The sequence below is a fragment of the Macrosteles quadrilineatus genome, unplaced genomic scaffold (genome assembly GCF_028750875.1).
Source record: "Macrosteles quadrilineatus isolate MER2022 unplaced genomic scaffold, UCM_ALF_1.0 Scaffold_2__2_contigs__length_208266976, whole genome shotgun sequence".
Classification (NCBI taxonomy): domain Eukaryota; kingdom Metazoa; phylum Arthropoda; class Insecta; order Hemiptera; family Cicadellidae; genus Macrosteles; species Macrosteles quadrilineatus.
In genome coordinates, this window is record NW_026542595.1 from 93,570,597 (window position 1) to 93,592,214 (window position 21,618).

The 21,618-nt window shown below is 33.0% G+C and overlaps 2 protein-coding genes across 2 annotated transcripts; both read left to right on the forward strand.

The window, feature by feature from the left end:
• The first annotated feature begins 8,435 nt into the window (after positions 1–8,435).
• Positions 8,436–8,927, forward strand: LOC128984594 (clumping factor B-like). Its single transcript, XM_054403931.1, has one exon. The coding sequence runs from the start codon at positions 8,436–8,438 to the stop codon at positions 8,925–8,927; it is 492 nt and encodes a 163-aa protein (XP_054259906.1).
• Positions 8,928–11,904: 2,977 nt separating this feature from the next.
• LOC128984595 (serine/arginine repetitive matrix protein 2-like) lies at positions 11,905–20,175 on the forward strand. Its single transcript, XM_054403932.1, has 4 exons — positions 11,905–12,121; positions 14,479–14,537; positions 14,948–15,877; positions 20,035–20,175. The coding sequence occupies exons 1-4, from the start codon at positions 11,905–11,907 to the stop codon at positions 20,173–20,175; spliced, it is 1,347 nt and encodes a 448-aa protein (XP_054259907.1).
• Positions 20,176–21,618: the final 1,443 nt, after the last annotated feature.

A 21,618-nucleotide genomic window follows, 5' to 3' on the forward strand; every position in this document is an offset into this window, starting at 1 on the left:
AGGGCACAGAACACCTGAAAACGAGCTGTTCCTCAAATCGTTGAAGGAAAAATGCCTGGCCGCGGGCTTCGCCGATGTGTGGCAGTCGGATGATGGTAAGGTGTTCGCGATGAAAACCCGGTTCAGCCCTTTTGTAAGGATCAAGGACACCAGGGACATCGATGCACTCAAATCGAGGTGGAAGTGAGTTGAAATTAAGTAGTATTTTTGTAAGTAAACAGTAACTCTGATTTTATTTTAACAGAATGTGCATTCACGTGTTATTTATTCTTACTTTTTTAATTTCACATTTACTTTTGTTACCCCCCCCCCCCGCCCCAGAAACATATGATTAAATGCTTCTATATAACATGACAATGAGCTTTGTATGTCAGGGGTAGCAGTATGTTTTGTAAATAGGTCTGTTAATGTATTTTCCAATATTTTCAAGAATGTATAAGAGGTGTAAATAAATTTTGTTAGTCAAGTAGTGCGCATAGAATGGCATATGATATTGTTTTGTATTGTAAATAGGTCTGTTAATGTAATTTCCAATATTTTCAAGAATTTATAATTGGTATGAATAAACTTTGTTAGTCAAGTAGTGCACATAGTATGGCATATAATGCTATTATCAAAACATAAAAAATTAACGAATTGTATCCATAAGTTAGGTGTTGATTTGTATTAATTGTGTTTTTCTGTCTGTCTCTGTACTGAAAAAATAAAAAGGAATCTTTAACCATTGCTGTATACGAATCGAAGCTCACGAATCTTAAAAAAAAAACTTATGAGAATTATTTTACTATTCAACTTTTTGAGGAAAGGTTGGGGAAATAACAATGGTTAAAGAATGATCTTACTGATTTCCTATAATCAATGACAAAATCTCAGAGTAAATAAACTAACCTCATAAATCTATAGAATATTTTTTATTCAACCAGCTGTTAGTTATAACTAATTATATTTCACTAAACAAACTAAATATTTTAAAGACTGCTCAAAAAAATAAATTAAAACATCTATTATTTTACTATGTATATTTAAATAAACTTTCATTCCCTTATCGATTACATAAACCTATCAATGGTTGAGTTGATCACCCCTGTATATTGATCTGTTATGTACATCTTTAATATTTCCATAATCCTTCAGTCGAACCATTTAAAGTCATCAGGAATTATAACTGTTATTAGTTTTTTTAAATAACACCGGTAATACTTAGCAATTGCTGGAATTTGAGCAACAGAGACATTTTGTTAAAACTAAATGTCATCATTTGTTATCTCACATAAACTACAGTTTTTTCCTTTACAAAAAGTAAGAATTGCTGCTATTAGTTACTCACTACTAACATTTGTTGTGTAACAGCTTTTACTTGCCACAGCAATAAATTAAAGGGAGGGGGGCCAGTTGCCGTGTAGAAAGTGCCAAAGCACCTTTAAAACCTCCTATATAAGCACATTGCTCTCAGATTGATTTCAGTCACAATGTCAGCACAACGAACACATTTCATTGTCTACATTTCTCGATTAATGACGAGAGAAGAGGCCGTGGAGGAGTACATGCTTTTGGATAGCATTTTTGACTTCCAGGCATTGACAACAGACCCTCCTAATAAAGGTTAGTAAAATAATAAAATGTAGTCAATTAACCATGTAGAAAAAACACATTAACTAATTTTTATAATCATATACTAAATAATTTGTTTTTAAGCTATTTACAAAGGTCTGGAGAACATTTTGTGTTATAATCAAATTAGGTCTAATCATCGGCTGATTTTTTTAACTCTTTTGCAACTGATTAGGGTTTAAATAATTGAAATGTACTTGCATTAGAGCTAGACTTCGTTTATGATATTAAGACTAACACAAAAAAAGCCACTTGGAAATTTTTTTTTAATTACATAGTAGTTAGTTAAACTGGTACCATACGCTTGATATAATACAGGGTGTTTGTGAACTCTCTGAAAAAAATTCACAGGATTGTTGCTTAGATCAATACAAGAATATTTTACATTATAAACATAGGTCGCCGGAACCTCTTTTTCTAGCTGTACGTCTGTATGTGATTTTGTGTATATTTACAATATCGACCCCCTCTAGCCCCCCCCCCCCTACCGACTAAGATGCCTTAAATATGGAGCATTCAAGCCATTTCCATCAGTTTGTTCCATCAGTCAGTTTGATCAGTGCGTGAGTTTTCATTCCTTTTAATTTAAAATTTTTAGTTTCATTTAATTTAATTTATTTTAACAGTAAACACCATTTATATTATTATTATTATTATTATTATTATTTAAATCAGTTAAATTTAATCTTTTTAAAATGGCGTCAACATCATCAACGAGAACAGCTGCAGCTAACTACGAGAACGATGATGGTCCTTTTCCCAACACCACCGGTGCGAAGAAACTACTATGCGGTATATGCTGGAAGCCTATTTTAATAAGATGTATATTGGCGTGTGGAAACGAATTTTGTTTAAGGTGTGTCCCGAAATGGAGAAAACGCACGTGGACCTGCTGCCTCGTATGCCAGAGGCCATTAATGGTCTTTTGAACCAGGTAGTTTGTATTTATATGTTAAATTAGAAATCTATCTTTCATTCTAACAGTCTTTCATTACTTGAGGTTATAGTTTAACATTTTGCATTTTCCATTACCGAAGAACAATAAAAACTAAATTTTATATGCACTTGCCTTTGGTACATGAATATTAGGAGTTATAAATAGTAGGGTTGAGTATGTTTCTGTTTGTTTTAGTAGTAAGAGTGTTAATGTTTTTGTTTGTTCACATAGTATATAATGATATATGATATATTTTATAATCGATGCTTAGTGAGTAATGCTTTTTAGAAACAAGTTCACATGTTTAATTTAATTCAATCCATAATATTAACCAGATGTTGTAAATTATTGTTTGTCTTTACTTTGTTTGATTTTTATCATTTAAAAGTAAGTAAAAGCTTTGAGTTTTTCATTTGTTTTATTATTTGAAAATGTGTTTTTATCTAATTAGTAAGTTAATAGTTTGTGATAGGTAAATTTATTGGAATATAATCTCATTTTACTCTTTTTTTCATGTCAGATTTCAAAAAGCACCATTTAAACATTCATCAAAACAGGACGAAGGACGGGTCCTTTGCTAGTCTTTGTATATATTTGTTAGTGTGTATTATAAAAACAACTGTATTCAAAACAACTAACTATTTGTCTTCTTACCGAAACATCTTATATATGTTTGTATTTGTGTATTAAATTATTTCCTTGAAGTATGTAATTTCGTATTTTATGTTGAATTAACTGTTTTCTGATTTTGTGTATAACAAACTGTAAATTCCTTTTACTGATTGTAAATAGTTCTACATCACTAACTAGAAGCCTTTTTGTAGTAATTGTTAATTTAAACACTGCAGTTGCAAGTGTAATTTTAATATTTTGTTGTACCAATACACCAGACTGTTAATTAATATATAGGATTAAATTTTAAACGCATTTTATAACATACTTGTCTCTTGTTACGTTGGTTTAGTTTTTAATTTCTTATTTTATACTTAGTGTTTATCTGATTTTTACATAACAAATTGTAATTTATTTTCATTTTGCATTTGCAGGTAAATAGGACACCACCAGAACAGTTCTATCAATTAAACATTATTTTAAACATGCAGTTTCTTTTTTTACCTTACACTAGACTGTCATTTAATTAATGCAGGCCTATCATTATTTTTATACTACGTCTCATGTTTAAATTATCTGAATGAAAACACTATGAATGTACATTCAGCTGTTAAATTACGATTCACATTTTAAACTGAAATTGTTGTATGGATAATATTGTTGTACTATTGAATGGATGGACTCTTGTGTAAACATACCTTGAAATCATATTAAGTGAGACTAATTGGTCAATGTTTATAATCTATGAAAGCTAAAGCGACAATAGGCGGACGGTGCACCTTCTGCAGTAGCCTATCTATACAAACTATAATGTATATATAACACTATAATATCTAGAACTAATATGATGGTCAACTTATACAGTACATAATCCACTGTTTTGGTATCTTGAACTTTTTGAGGTGACACATATGTCGTCAAATCGTAGTTAAAATTGTTTAAAAACTGTTAAAACTTAGATAGAAACTCTGAAAGTTTTTCTGATAGCAGATGGCTATTCTGTATATATTAAAAGGTTCAGTTTTTATTTTTACTTATCTTAATTATCAGGAACATATTAAGTGGATTTATACTGGGTTCATATATAAAAATTATCATAATCATCTTTCAATTTAAAACTAAACACAATGTTGTTTGGAATGATAAATTTAAAATTTAAGATATTTTATTGGTGAATTAAATACAGTCACAGAATTGCTAGTAGAACTCATACTAATATCTATAGAGAAAGCACATGTGATATTTCACTCATTGGTAATAGCAAACGAGTTGTTAAAAAGAAGATGGACAAATTTCAAACCGAGTTTTATAACTTTATTAATAATGGTAACAAATATATGACACCGTTCCAGGACGTTTCAACTGCACTGTATAAAAGCACAATATACAAAATAAAAGATTGTTTTAAACTTCTTTATAACACTACACATACTTATTAAAAATACTAATGTAATTGATACCAAGTTATAAGCCTATGCAAAACTAATTAAAAATTGCTTCATATTATACACATATCAACATATGTCATTATATGAATTCATTATATCAACATATGATATCAACATTATGTAATATTTGTTTAGTACAATTCTTTAAACCAAGACATAGTGTAGGCTAGTTGAACATTTATCTGTGAGCTGGCGAGCTGCTATTTTTTGGTAGAGTTGCTTATTTAATGGTGTTTAAATTATTAAAAACAGTGAAACTTAGTTTCCAGTGTTTTCCTTTTTCATATTAGATAAAACATTATAAGATCTGTCCGGAAGAGTACACAACAGAGAACAGAAAACCATGCTTGCTGTACAGAAAAGCGGAAATAACAGAGATTAAAACGTTTTAAAAGTGACGTAAATAAGTTTTTTTGTTATCGAGACAAAAAAAATATTTATAAACAATATAAAAATAAACATCTTTCAAGTAGAGTATTATAGTGTATTATGAAGAGGTTAATTAGCTCGGACTAGGTCACCATACTCTCCTGCCTTACACGAGCTTCTTGTGTAACGCAGTACTGCACAAAATTGCACAATCATTACCCCCACTTAGAAACTGCAATGTCACATTTAACTCTATAACCTTGTCTTTGTTGTCGCTTCCTCTTGGCAGTTCATAAGACCAGTTTTCTGTGTATAGGTATGGCTGTTAATAAATAAACACCGTAGCCAGGAATTGCATTGTTTAACTGCATACTACATTTGTGTCGTAGTACATCAATCTAGACTGTGTTGCATTCCTTATGTCATGTCTTGTGCGTGACTATCATTTTTAATGAATGGTTTTGACAAGCCAAAAAATGTATACAATTAAACATTTTCCGTTGAATTATACATATTTCTAAAAGTTTTAGGAATGTTAGTAGACAAACAGACTAACGCTGAGATCTTTTATAGGGGTTAAACATATTAAAAGCTATTATGAAATATAATTAAAAACTTACAGTAAACAATCAGTCCATGAATCAATGAGACCTAAATCCAATAATCTTAACCATAAAAGATAACTCATCCTCTGGTTGTATAACCAAACAATAACGTACAAAACATGAAATTAACTCTAAAATAATAGAAACAAAATTTCGTCGACACTTGCCACCAGTTTCAATGGAAACTAGAGACGAAAAATGAGCTTCAAGATTCACAATGGGATGACAATAATTCTTTGATTTTATATTCAATGTGGTTCAGAGATTCTCTAAACTCCTGCCTTTTCGATTTTATCAGATAGTTTGTAACGCCTGGGGTGAATTCGATTTGAGTGCTATAACGCAAAAGGATAAGTTCTGAAAGCCGTTTGATTGTGCCAAGCAGTAATATATCCTGAGTAAAGTTGTCGGCCAATGTACTTATGATTGATCGATAAATATATTTTAACTCATAACTGTCAGTCCACGTCTTTCTTTTCATCAAACATGTCGGGGGTAGTCCACTTGGTCCACAATTCATATGAGTTTCAAAACTACAGGAAGAAACTGGCATAGCTTGTAGATAATCAATTTGATTTCCTTCAATAGTAGATGAATGGAAAGTGCTTAAACAGTTTTCATCACACAATCCTTTGGAAACTTTCTTTTTTATGGTAAGATATCTTAACCACTCGATAAGAACCCATTTGGGGTACAATAAACGCACCGGAGATATGACATTGTCCTTCAGTTGTTGAAATTGGCATATTCTTTGTTTTAACAACTCGTTTGCTATTACCAATGTGTGAAATATCACATGTGTTTTTTTCTTTAAAGATATTAAAATGAGTTTTTCTAGAAACTCAGTGATTGTATTCAATTCACCAATCAAATTGTCTAAGCCTTCAAATTCATTTTGCCAAATAACACTGTGTTTAGTTTTAAATTTTAACATGTTCATCATTATTTTTTACACACAAACATAGTGTAAATACACTTATTGTGTTCCTAATAACTGAGATAAGTAAAAATAAAAATTCAACTCTTTAATATAGAATTGCTTTTATACTGGTACAGTCTATATAGCACCAACGGTTTTTTTATATATTTCAGTACGCCGTCAATACAAGATAGAAAATCTGTGTCACACTTACGTCTTCAGATAGTTGGCTAGGCACTAGGCAGGCGCACAACTTAATGCCTCAAGATTGATATACTATTAAACAAAAACTTCGCTCTTGTAGCCACGCTTGATAACAAGTACAATTTTCACATGTAGCTCACCCAATCGTATTAAAAGTATATTTACATTGTAATGATCCTTTTGTTTCCATGAAAATAAGTACATTTTCATAAATATTTTCATCAAACTATTCTCATAATCATAAAACTTTAGAATCTTGGGAGCAGAATTTGTACCTCTTATTAGTATTTACAGCTGACTTGAATTGATATTTTTTACTTCCGAATGTGAACAACTAAAGTGGGAGTTAAGTGGCAGGTTTAACTGAAGCCGTCACACTCATCTTGAGTGTAAGATCACGGGGTGTTCCATCGTGGGGTTGTTGCGTCGATATATATCGATGGGTTGTTGTGGGGTGTCAACATCGTGGGGTTGTTGCGTCGATATATATCGATGGGTTGTTGTGGGGTGTCAACATCGTGGGGTTTTTGCGTCGATATATATCGATGGGTTGTTGTGGGGTGTCAACATCGTGGGGTTGTTGCGTCGATATATATCGATGGGTTGTTGTGGGGTGTAACATCGTGGGGTTGTTGCGACGATATATATCGATGGGTTGTTGTGGGGTGTCAACATCGTGGGGTTGTTGCGTCGATATATATCGATGGGTTGTTGTGGGGTGTTCCATCGTGGGGTTGTTGCGTCGATATATATCGATGGGTTGTTGTGGGGTGTTCCATCGTGGGGTTGTTGCGTCGATATGTATCGATGGGTTGTTGTGGGGTGTTCCATCGTGGGGTTGTTGCGTCGATATATATCGATGGGTTGTTGTGGGGTGTCAACATCGTGGGGTTGTTGCGTCGATATATATCGATGGGTTGTTGTGGGGTGTTCCATCGTGGGGTTGTTGCGTCGATATATATCGATGGGTTGTTGTGGGGTGTCAACATCGTGGGGTTGTTGCGTCGATATATATCGATGGGTTGTTGTGGGGTGTTCCATCGTGGGGTTGTTGCGTCGATATATATCGATGGGTTGTTGTGGGGTGTCAACAATCGCGGTTCACCCATCATTTCCCAAACTCCCATTTCGCGGGGGTACACATCATTTCTCAAACTTTTTCAGCATCAAAACTATTCATCATCCCGAGTAATTATTTTATCATCTCTTTTTATCTCCGTTGTGTTATTAGGGCCTACTCTCCCTTAATTAGAGTAGTGGTGGCAGCGATTACTCCTGTAGACCCTTGGACTTTTCTCGTGACCGGTACGGGCGGGATAGTTCGGACATTATCGTCTCAAGAGACTGATTTTTTATCTGTGTCGACCCGCTTGTTTGAAGATAGAAGATAGAAGAAAGAAGCGAGAAGATAGAAGACGTTCGCCGCTACATGATAGTTGGAATCTACCAACAGCGAGACGAGGCAGGGGTCCAATGATCACGGGGCGTTTTGGCAACATCGTCACCATCCAACATCGTCACCATCCTGGTCGCCGTTGCCGTGGTCACTAAGTAAGAACTTTGGTGAGCTTGAATGATTTTTTATAAGCGATAAGAATTGTAGGAAATGCTTTCTGTAGAATAATAATTGTGTGTCTGTTTCGTATAAGCAAGGCGTATTACTGTTAGATTAAGGTTAAAGGGCATATGTATAAAATTTGAATCTTATATTACTGTACTTATAAAACAAGATGTCTAGTGAAGTGGTAGGAACTGACACATATAGGCAGAAAATGGAGGCAGGAAATTCTCCTCACGGCACAGAGGATGAGGCACAAGACGAGGTGCCGAACAGTCTCGAACACAGTGATGGGGAGTCAGATACAAGCAGTATACGTACGTTTAGGGCTGTTGTTGATTCGGATGAAGAATCCCCTATGGGCCCCGAGGACAGTGATGGGGAGTCAGATACAAGCAGTATGCGTACGTTTAGGGCTGTTGTTGATTCGGATGAAGAATCCCCTATGGGCCCCGAGGACAGTGATGGGGAGTCAGATACTAGCAGTATGCGTACGTTTAGGGCTGTTGTTGCGGAATTCCTCGAGTATAGGGATGATTCGGATGAAGAATCCCCTATGGGCTCCGAGGACAGTGATGGGGAGTCAGATACAAGCAGTACGTTGGGGGCTATTGTTGCGGAATTCGTCAGTGAGTATTACGTTACGGGCCCCAATGAAGAATGAGTCGTACTTGTGGTGACTCAGGGGAGGGGGCCGAATGAAATCGATCCATCATTCATCTGTGTGTACTACACGTCTACCTAGCATTGATAATAAAAGTACCTGTACTAAGATTCATTAATAGACCATTGGTATAGCTTGATAACGAAATAGGTATAGATCATATTTACTATAGCTGACGGTATCTATGTTTAACGAAGTAAAGATTGAGTGAATGGAAGGAGAGAGTGTAGTGAATGAGTGTGTGAATTACGGCCAATGAATGTAGAATGAATCTAGTTTGTAAGTTAAATGACTGTGCTATCTTTACCAAGTAGTAATGTACGTATACTGTCATGTTATAAAATCTTTACATTTTAAACTCAGAATTGGTCATGTAGAACTAACTAGCTAATAATTTTATTGTTGCGTGACTGAATTCGTATTAAACTTATATACGAGTGTAACCGAATCGTGGATTTAATTTATACTTTCACACTTTAAATATTACAAAGATTTAAATATCAAAGTCCAAGTATGATAATATATCAAACCGTGAGTATTTGTACCGAATTAAGTAAAATGTGAATCGATAAGGAGAGCTTTAACGTAAATAAGAAAATAATAAATATATAGGTGTGTAAAAAAGGAGAAAAATCATGGATCTATATAGATTTAAGTATAAATATAAATGAATGCATACTATAAGAACGAATATATTTGAGTGGTATTGTTCTAGCTGATAGTGTAGGTTTTCAAGCCTAACACATTACCTATATAGATTAGAAATTAACTAGCTAATTGTACAGATTTGACATCTAACATATTACCTAGGAGGAAAGTAGCTATGTCTAGCTATATGCATTGATAACTTTAATCGTGCATTTACCTAGGGCATACCAGCGCGGAGAAAGTGGAATGTTACTAAGAGCTCTTGACGTGAATACACGTCAGATGTTTACAGATTAATGGGTTGGACATGGGTTGGATTAATGGGTTATTATAAGCATAAATCTAGCTATAAGTAAGTATTTATATACAACTTTTACCTAGAGGAAAGAGATGTCGTAAAATTATTACTACACGGGATATATAATAATGTTTGTACACAAGTAAGATATTAATGAAAGGCTGAGTGTCTAGGATAATTATTGTTATGTTTTACGAATGGTCTAATAAAAATGGAGATACAAATTTTTAATTTATATTAAGTAGATGCAGTTAAATCTTTTTGAATTGAGTTATAAAGAGTCTAGGTAGATGAGTACAACACACAATGTAGATAGGGTACAGATGAAAGACGAAACGCCCGAAGTCAGCTCTACAAGGCGTTGACCTTGCCAGCGAGCGGCTTTAGTACACACAACAAACGCTTGTATTATGACGTTACCTAGGTTAAGTTAATCATGTAGTATAATCATTTTTTTGGTGGTAAACTCTAAAGTTTTCTGAATGATATTTTGCGAGTATGGACTGAAAACAAGATACTCTTGATATTAGTATTTTTACAAAGCTGTTGACTAAGTTAAGAACTGATGATTCCAGTATTAGGGTCAACTATGATTATAGAATCAAGTTTTTTGTCATTGCAATTCTGTGTTCTTGAACCATGTTACTGCTTGTAGTGTTTTTATGTTATAGAAAGAGGCGACATGGCCAGACACATGATACACTGAGACACCACTGACTCAGCGGCAAGCTGTCTCGGATGTTCCTGAACTTACTGTTAAAAATAAACGTGAGTTCGATCTGGCCACTACATAACATATATGTTTAAGAGGGGGTTTTGACGATCTAAATAAAAAGGTTCGCTCACACGACCATATCTCAGGAAGATTTTATGGAGCTGCTCATAATCGCTGCAATCTGTTTTACAGAGATCAAAGGATTGTAAATGTAGTCGTCCATATTATGTCCCAATACGATGCCAATTTCATAATACCAGAACTAGGAAAACAAAATGGAAAAATTAAAGTCATTTTCCACACAACAGATACTTTAATAAGATTTATTAAGAAAATGGATGGCATGACTGTTCAATTTATTGACAGTTTCTGCTTGCTTTCTTTCTCTTTGGATAAGCTGAGTAGCTTTCTCAGTGACGATAAAAAAGCATTATCACGTAGTTAGGTACTTTCCTGATGATGAAACATTTAACCTTGCCACAACAGAAGGGTTAAACAGAAGGGTTATAAAGTGGGACGAGTGTAACTTCGACCGGTCCTACGATGAGACTGTATTAAATTTACTCCAAGGTAAGCCATTTTTGGCTAACATTAAATTCAGAAATCCCGAACCAGTTTATAGAACACCTGTATTTGTGATGGCAAATACCTACCCCTTTGCACTTGAGCCACGGTTCGACCACCGTGTTGTTAGAGTGAACTGACAAGTGTGTAATCGTCTTCGCAAGTACAAGGAGAAACAGCCTTATCCCCTCGCTCACGGTCTCCTGCTGATGTGGGCCAATGGGCTACTTAATGAAGCAACTGATAAAACCCATAATGAAATGTGGGAAATATTAAATAAAAGATACAACTAGACCATGTATATAAATATGTCATTTATTGTTAACAATATATATTATATTCACCATCTGGCACTTGAATTATTTCACACCCCGTCTTATTTTCAAAGTGTCTGATTGTTGAAAGTGATTTTAAAACATGTTGAACAATAACTTCAGTTGAACCATATGACTATATATAATTTCTATAATTTGAAAACTCTGGTATTAAAAATACATGTTCATATAAGTTCTTTACATTTTGATTATGAAAGTTAATATTTACTGTTTTTAAAGGTGCATCAGTTGTTGTATGTCATCATTTAATACGTCATCATGTGATCATTTAAATATGATAATGTCCAGTTTGTTCCACTCTTCCCAGCCCAACAATTTTATAATAGACGGAGATTGATTCCCGTACCTGAAGTCGTTTATCTGACAAACTTGAGGCAGACGGTGGAGAGTCTTAGTGACCGCCTAGTTCCAATAGATATGCGGCGGAACTTCATCAACAAGAACTCTATCCCGGGTGCTGTGTTTGCTAACACATTATTGACAAATCCCGATGCGATTATCCCTGCCGCATATGGTCTAGACGATCTACGAAACGACTTGTATGCAGTGAAGAATTTGATTGAAACAGCTACACATTTGAGGGGAAGTAGAGAAAAGTGGTTCAAACAACTACATGCATCTGAGCTGGAACATGGTAACGAAAGTGTCTTAACATCCTGTCAATCAGAGAATCTGCGTATAGCACTTGACGCAGAAGGAAATTCTACAATAGAAGGGATGTGACTGAGTTCTGGTTCCGAAGCGCCATGTCAGACCAGATGATTTTCTATGGAACATATCATCTTGCAGGTGAGCTAGCGTCGACTGTACGCTACACATATCCAGGGTGTTGCTCACGAGTGAAGAGTGCGAATAGCATGCTCACGAAGAGAAGTTTCCGTGACGTGCTGTTAGCCATTGAACCGAAATTAAAACAAGGAAAATACATACAAAGCATTAATAATATTTGCAAAAAGTGATTATTTAACGATTTTGCAAACTTCATCCTGTTTGGGACATATATGGACGGGTCGGTGTTTGCCACTGCCGACCTTATGGCTAAAACAATAATACTAACGTGGATGATAAAGGGTCATTTTCCAGTGGCGAAACCTCCGAACATGAACCTCACTGCACTATTAAAAAAAAAAAAACAAAAAAACACGGAAGTAGGCTGCATGATAACCGAGCAGAGGTAGAATAATTGAAAGTTCCCGAATGAGTACACAGATGAAGAGGATCTTGACACACAACCAGAGATAGCAAATTTTTCTAACACTAGTAATGAGATGACTAGGAAAAAGCGTAAAAAGCGTCAGATGATGGCTGCTGATGCTCTAATCGGGGAATTAAGTTAATCAGGCACAGTACACCGAAAAGTGAATGACTTATATCTAAAGATGTACCATGGGTTCTTGAATAATGAAAAACGCCTCTTAGATCTATTCTGTAATGCTTCTTCCAAAGCAGATATAGAAAGTGCGGGACTTGGATAAGCAGCAATCTTAGATCATTATAAAATGTATATTAGTCAGGCTATGGAAGGTGTAGTGACTGCAGTTCTACTTCAAAAAATGATCAATAATAAGCCTGAACTTACTGATACAGTGTATAAGATTGACCCAGGTTTATTCTATATGACATCTACTAGTATGCTGACCAAAAGTGACATATCTCATCAGACTGTTCATTTCTTAAAAACCACACCACTGATCAGACAGGAAGACATTTCTCTTTTATATAGAGTTAGTAATATAGTATACACTTACATTAAACAACTTTTATAGTTAACAATAATACAACGTATTTATTAAAATTTAAAATAAAATCAAATATCTTAGTCCTGGAGAACATAGAACCATCAGAATATAAGTTCTAAACACTTGTTAAGTTAAAGAAAATTAAATTTAATGTAATGAGCTCTCAAAATATAATATTTCTAACAATTTGAAAACAAAAATCAATCCGGTCTTATTTTAATTCAAACGTATGAAGAATGAATTAAATTTTCAGTAGCAGTGAGGCAGACGTGTAACAGCCCCTCTCTAACCATTCTCTCGAAAACGGCTGCACTGCTACTCTTTGCCTCAATGATATTGTTTGGAAGATTTCGATACAATGTGCAATATAAAATGGATTAGAAAGATTTATTCTGTAACCTAGTCTGGGTATTGTGTATCCAAAGTTGAATCGGTTTCTTGTCATATACGTGTGAATTGGCTGTGTGAAAATTTTGTGTTTGTTGTCTTTAATGTAGATTAGTAGTGAGAATATGCGGTTATTGGCACAAAAGGGTACCAAACATTGTTAGGTATGACATACCTAGCATGCTATGTATGACATGTCTACTATAGGGGACATATGTCAGAGGTACCTCTATCGCTACTGGCACAAAGTCACGTGACGTAATGACGTCACAATCATATGCTTACTATAGTAGATACATATCGTGGTGTAAAATCGAGATATATGGTGTGGTGTGCATCGTGCGAACAGTAATTTTTGTGTCACTACTGGCACAAGTGTGAGTATAGGGGACATATGGCACGGTGTACTTCACGAGGACAGCAATTTTTGGATCGCTACTGGCACAAGTGTGAGTATAGGGGACATATGGCGCGGTGTACTTCACGAGGACAGCAATTTTTGTATCGCTACTGACACAAGCTACTAGCAACATACTTGTAATTTTATTATGTCACAAACATAAAATTGTTTAGTCTGTATTTTGTTTGAATCAATCTATCTTAATACCATTTACATAAAAAATAATTCTCATAATATTTAGGATGAGATTCTGAATTATTTCCTGTAAACATTAACATTTAGTTTAACAATTAGATTTTTTGGAATAATACACTTTCTGTTATAATATATGTGTGGTATTTAATATGTTTGGACTAGCTGTGTGGAAATATGAAATCCAAATTAATTTATTTCACAGTTGGTTTGTTCAAATTTATATTTTGTAACATTACATTTTTTTCCAAACTTATTGTGTTTATGTTACAGCAGATGAAGAGACAAAAACATCTGAATTAAAAGCAGATCCACCCTCACTTAGAAGATCTGCAAGATTAGCAGAAAAAAAGAAAATGCATTGTTAAGGTACTGTAATTTAACAGTTCAAACAACAGAAGTTAAGAGGTATATGTTCTGTTCTCAATATTTTAAAGTTGTATTATTATGAGAATAGTTTGGTTAAAATATTAATAAAAATATACTTATTTTTATAAAAACAGAAGAAACATTACAATCTATGCATTTTTGAAATAGTTTTGTTCGCAAACTTGACCTGATAAATAAATGTTTGAATCAGGATTAATATGTTTTAAAACTAAAAGATATCATATATGTAGCAACATGTTTTTTTTTATTTTACTAACTATAAATGTATTTACTTTTATATGTGTTTTAATTCAATTTACAAACTAGAAGAAAAAAAACCATGTGAATTGAATGCAGATCCACCCTCTCCTAGAAGATCCGCAAGATTAGCAGATCCACCCCTTCTAAGAAGATCTGCAAGAATAGCAGATCCACCCCTTCTAAGAAGATCTGTAAGATTAGCAGATCCACCCCTTCTAAGAAGATCTGCAAGATTAGCAGATCCACCCCTTCTAAGAAGATCTGCAAGAATAGCAGATCCGCCCCTTCTATGAAGATCTGCAAGAATAGCAGATCCACCCCTTCTAAGAAGATCTGCAAGATTAGCAGATCCACCCCTTCTAAGAAGATCTGCAAGATTAGCAGATCCACCCCTTCTAAGAAGATCTGCAAGATTAGCAGATCCACCCCTTCTAAGAAGATCTGCAAGAATAGGAGATCCACCCCTTCTAAGAAGATCTGTACGATTAGCAGATCCACCCCTTCTAAGAAGATCTGCAAGATTAGCAGATCCACCCCTTCAAAGAAGATCAGAAAGATTAGCAGATCCACCCCTTCTAAGAAGATCTGCAAGAATAGCAGATCCACCCCTTCTAAGAAGATCTGCAAGAATAGCAGATCCACCCCTTCTAAGAAGATCTGCAAGATTAGCAGATCCGCCCCTTCTAAGAAGATCTGCAAGATTAGCAGATCCGCCCCTTCTAAGAAGATCTGCAAGATTAGCAGATCCGCCCCTTCTAAGAAGATCTGCAAGATTAGCAGATCCACCCCTTCTAAGAAGATCTGCAAGATTAGCAGATCCACCCCTTCTAAGAAGATCTGCAAGATTAGCAGATCCACCCCTTCTAAGAAGATCTGCAAGATTAGCAGATCCACCCCTTCTAAGAAGATCTGCAAGATTAGCAGATCCACCCCTTCTAAGAAGATCTGCAAGATTAGCAGATCCACCCCTTCTAAGAAGATCTGCAAGAATAGGAGATCCACCCCTTCTAAGAAGATCTGCAAGATTAGCAGTATTATTATTGTACATATATAAAACTATGATTGATTTTTATTTAGAAAAAGGGAAAAAATGAGTATCTTTGCAAAGAAAAAATTATTACCAAAACTGTTGTATAAATATATTAATTTCAATGATTATAAAAAAATGATTAAATAATAATTTTAAAATTAGGAAAAATATAAAGGTTTTTAAATCTACAAAACACAACATACAACCACTCACTATAAATAAAACAATATATAGCAGTAACAATGATATGATATGATAAACGTTATACAACCACTATAAATAAAAAAAATAATGTCAAGCAGTCACGTTACATCCGTAATAATGAGATCAATACACTGCCTTATAAGCAATATTCTTTTAAAAAACATGATGAGATTTTGTTCCTACATAAAAAATGTTTTACTTATGATATTTTTATTAGTAAAATGTTCCAAATTTGAAATAATAATAATTACTGTATACTAAATCCTATGTAACATTATGTGTATTCTTATTTTAGACTAACTGTTATACCAATGCTTCACAACGGAGAGGACATTAAGGTGGAAGAATGTGATCTTGAATTCTGTTATATAAAATAAAATTTAAATTTATTCCTAATTCATATCTTTCCAAAAGAAGAACAACAACTAGTTTGGAAAAGAGTAACAAAAACAAGAAAATACACTAAGAAGAACAAGAATAAAGTATGTAAAACTAATATTAATGAAGCCAATGTTACACCACAACAATATAATAACTTTGAAGAAGATTTTGAGCAAAGCCCTAGTTCATAACTAAAAGAGAAAAGAATTTAGTATATACAAGAATCTCAGAAAAAAACAAATCTAATGGTACTAAAATGGAATTTCTATTACAACATGGAGAAAACTCTGAGGAATATTTGAAACAAGATATAAATGAAAAATTAAATATGTGAGATGAAAGATATTATCAACCAGAAAATGTAGATGCAACTCCTGATGAGCCATTAGAAGATACATTTTTACAGACAGAATCACAACATGGAGAAAACTCTGAAGAATATTTAAAACAAGTTACAAATTTAAAATTAACTATTGGAGACGAAGGTTATTATCAACCAGAACATAGAATTATAACTCCTGATGAACCGTTGCATAATAAAGAAGAAATAATTAATAATGCCTCTGAAATCAATACATTTAAAATAGAAACACCCAAACTGACAGAAGAAGAGATAGAATTCTTAGATACAATGGATATATATAATAATAGTTATCAAGGGTTGATAATTAATAATCCCTCTAAATAAAAATAATAATAATGTTAAAAATAGAAACACCCAAACTGACAGAAGACGAGACCAAATTCCTAGATAAAATGGAAATACAAAACAACATTTTTCAAGAACAAATAATTGTTAACTGTAATCAAATAAACCAAGAACCCCAACTAACTGAAGAGGAAATGGAATATTTACAAGAATTCAAAACAGTATATATTGAAGAAAATAACCAACTTCTTGGACGAGATTTTAAATATAAAAATCTTAATATATAGTACAAAAATCTTTGTAATATTATGTTCAATAAACACAATTTATTTGACAATGAACTTATTATCTAATATAATATAATGTATTTATTTAGTTTTAAAGGGGTATAATTAGAATTTATTATACGTAGCTTATGCATTTTTTTATTAATGTAGTAATTGTGGCTACAGGTTTGATTTAAAAGTTAAAATTAATAAATATTTACTGATTCAGTCTTAAAATGAATATTTAGATTGATGCCCCCTCCCTTTTCAAAACATAATCCCCACCACCTACAAGTAAGGCTATAACCCCCCCCCCCACTTTAGTCAAGTGGAGTTTAAACCCCCCACCATGTCATGTGGGGGGGGGGGGTAGTCATGTGGGTTATAGAACCAACATCCTACAGGAGACCAGTCAGTATTGCATGGGCTATCCTTGCTGTACTCTTTGGATTTTGGTTAGTATTGGTAAATTTGAATATGTCTGATACTCTAAGATTTCGATATGAAACAGAAAGACTTTAACAGTTTTATCAATTGGCCAGTTTCATTTTTAAATTCAAGTTCAATGGCTACTGCTGGATTATATTATTTTTAAAGAGAAGACATTGTTCAGTGTGCATTTTGTGATGTTGAAATTGGATCTTGGGTTGAGGGAGATGATTCCACACTAGATCACAAAAGATGGCATCATGTAAATTTGTTCAAAACATGCCATGTGGAAATGTTCCCGTAAAAGATATCTCTGAAAATCAACTAATACCTTCACTACAAAACTTACGAATAAATAAAATCAAATTTCCATCCTTTCCCCAGTTTTAATTAATGGATTCAAGACTTAAATCTTATCAAAAATGGCCAAAAACACCTAAATTTACACCTGAAATGTTCAGCGAGGCCGGATTTTTTTTTACAGGGAAAGAAGATGGCATTATATGCTATTACTATGGTGGGGGGTTAAATAATTGGAATGAAGAATCAGATGAACCTTGCTTGAACACGATAGACACTTTTCAAAATGTTATTTTTTGCTAACAACCAAGGGAAAAGTCTTTGTTAGTAATGTATGTGCAAAATCTTCAACAAAAGAATTAAAACAAGAAGTTTCAAATGAATGTAAATTAAAACAAGAGGAGGTTAATCATAACAAATTAAGAACAAATGTACAAAACAATAATCCAGGAAGCAATGAATGCAAAATATGCTATATGGAAGAAGTAGCTTGAGCCAAAGGCATGGATTAAATTAATATATTAAATGTCAGCTGGTTAGATATCATTTGTTATTGTTTTCAACTTAATTGTTACTATGGAAATATATAAAATTGTTAAATATTCTCCTCTGGTTAACCGATTGGGGATTCCAAACAATAGAACCCCAGGAATTTCCCTTTAAAGATTTTTGCCTAAACAGATATAGTTCATATTAGAATATAACAAAAGATTATCATTTAATTTTATATTATTAAACCCTTTGGATACCAACAATTGTTATTAAGTATAATTCTAATATTTTAACCTATAACTAGAACCTGTGCTAATTCAAAGCAATAAATTAAATATAATATCCAAGAAATTATCAATTTTTGATTTAATAATATACTATCTTGAGCTTAACTTATCAACCTATACAATTATTTTTAGTCTAAAATATAAAAAAAACATAAAAAATACTGGAGCAATTGGTTTGTAACCATAGAAAAACTTTTTAGAGAAACCCTTTAGAAAATGATTTTAATGTTTGTTGTTTACCTTGTGTTTACTTGAAAATCATCTGATTTAAAAACTTGATAGCTTAAATGAAAGCCAATATTTAACTAAAAGTTTTTAGACCAAAATATATAGAATTATAAACTTATAACTGGTAATATGTATCTTAAATTGAAATAAATATTAAAAAATGAATCACATTATATTTTTTGGTTGAAGAAATACGATAGGTAAACATTTGCCAATGTTTGATATTAAATCTTTGTGTGCATACTTTTAATTTGGGACTTTAAACATAAAAATTGGTAGGGAAAAGAGCTAAACAAACTTGAAAAAGAGAAATTAAATTCAACTTATAAATGAATTATATCGACAGTAGATTTTGTATACATAAACCAAGTGAGATTATAGATTAATATATGCCGATGTTTAATGATGAATCTATGCTTGTATACCTTTAATTTAAGACCTAATCATTAAATCGGTCATGTAGCAGAGCCAAACAAATTCAAAAAAGAAAAACAATTATTTATAAATAGATACTTATTTTGATATCTCTAATGTTGTACACTTTAAAGAACAACCATAAATATTATTTTGTAGCCCTAAACAAATTAAATTTAGTAATTTGTTTTGTTAAACCATAATTTAAATTATAACAAAATGTTTTGTTGTAGGTTGAAACAGTGAAATGGATAAAATATTAAGTTACCACAGAAATCTTTCTCGTCCAATATGTGGGCAAGGTTTTTTAACTAGATCTACAATGAAGGTTCATTTATTATTACATACTGGAGAGAAACCCTTTAAATTTTGTACATGTGAGAAAAATTTTTTCAAAATAGATCAAGTAAAGAGTCATATTCAAATTCATACAACAGAGAAACCCTTTAAATGTTGTACAAAATAGATCAAGTAAAGAGTCATATTCAAATTCATACAACCATTTAAACATACCTGAAGGGGGACCCGGACGACGCCGGAGAGGTCCAACCGCCTCTGCTAGGGCAGTTCATTAAAGAGCTGACTGCTGACGAGCCCAGTCAGAGGTTGGGTGGCCTCGAAGGGACGTTCAATTTGATCATGGCGCATCCGTACATATGAGAGGTAATTTTTAAACACTATTCCAAACATTTTCAATTGCATTTTTTTAATTTTCAAAACTGATTTATGAACATTTTCAATAGCCAATGAATATAGGTTTCTTCTATCCTCCAATTCTTGCTGGTTAACCCGAAGAAATACGTAAATTTGTAAATAAATATATATATATATATATATATATATATATATAATATGTTTATTAAATCGCTTTACACTGATTTGTTTGACAACAATGTAAAATACATCGTATGGATTAACTATTTAACTGTGATTTTTGCTGTTGTTAATATTTGTAGATCAAAAACAACGGACTGTTGCTAAATTACTTAATTACACTGGTAAATGATTTTTAAACACATTGTATGTTTATTAAATCGCTTTACACTGATTTGTTTGAGAATGTAAAATACATCGTATGGATTTATGGATTTATCGTATGGATATCTAACTGTGATTTTTGTTAATATTTATAGATCTAAAAAACCGGATTTTAATAAATGATTTTTCTGTACTAATATGGTATTTATATTATGGAACACTGCTTTATTATTACTTGCATTAGTACTAAAGCTATCGTTTTTTTTTGTTGCGGTTATGGATCCTGCTGATATCGTTGATCTGAGTCAAGAAGTCACAGTCACATCTGAGCCTCGTTCATCAACTAGTCACGCCTCCAATGTACCCGGTATTGTTTACTTCACCGTCTTACAACTTCTTGAGAATTTGCATATAATTGAAATGAATAGCTTAGTTAAGTGGGAGAGGGTCATGGATAGACTAAGAAATAGGGAAGACATACTCATAGATCCTGTGTGCACCCAATTGAATGGGTGTTTGTAACATATTCACTTTTTGACCATGTTCATGCACAGAATCCTAATATGTCACAAAAAGATATTGAAAGCCTTTCCTATCTGGAAATTGAATTTAATGATTTCTCTAATATTTGGTTGCCTGAAGTAGAAAAACAAAACTTAAAGAACAAAAGTTTTTCATATTATCACGTTCAACAAATTGACAACCTCATACGCCAAATTTTAATGTTTGAAAAAAACTGTCCAGAAATCCACTAAAGCCTCTGTTAAATCATATGAAAATTACAAACGTAAATACTCTAACCAACAGAAAATTTCTAAGAAATCTAAAAAAGAATACAATTCTTCTTCTTCTTCATCTGATTTGTCAGACAAGTCATACAATGAGGACGCATTTCCAAAACTGTTAACAAAAACAAAGAAATTCTTTGAAAAAATGTTAACAGTTATTAATGACAATAAAGTCCAAAAGTCAACATGTTATACAAATAAACAACACAGTTTAATCATTTTCATTTTTTACATGATCTACAGAATTTGAAATTTTCAAGATATTGATGGTTCATTTTATAATATTACCTTAGAATATTTGATAGTTCTGGATACTGTAATTCCCCATGGCCATTAG

Coding starts and splice junctions, on each gene's coding strand:
- LOC128984595 (XM_054403932.1), top strand. CDS start 11,905: ATGCGGCGGAACTTCATCAACAAGAACTCTATCCCGGGTGCTGTGTTT. Junction 14,538..14,947: donor CACCCTCACTTAGAAGATCT/GCAAGATTAGCA, acceptor ACCCTCTCCTAG/AAGATCCGCAAGATTAGCAG. Junction 15,878..20,034: donor AGATTAGCAGTATTATTATT/GTACATATATAA, acceptor ACATACCTGAAG/GGGGACCCGGACGACGCCGG.
- LOC128984594 (XM_054403931.1), top strand. CDS start 8,436: ATGTCTAGTGAAGTGGTAGGAACTGACACATATAGGCAGAAAATGGAG.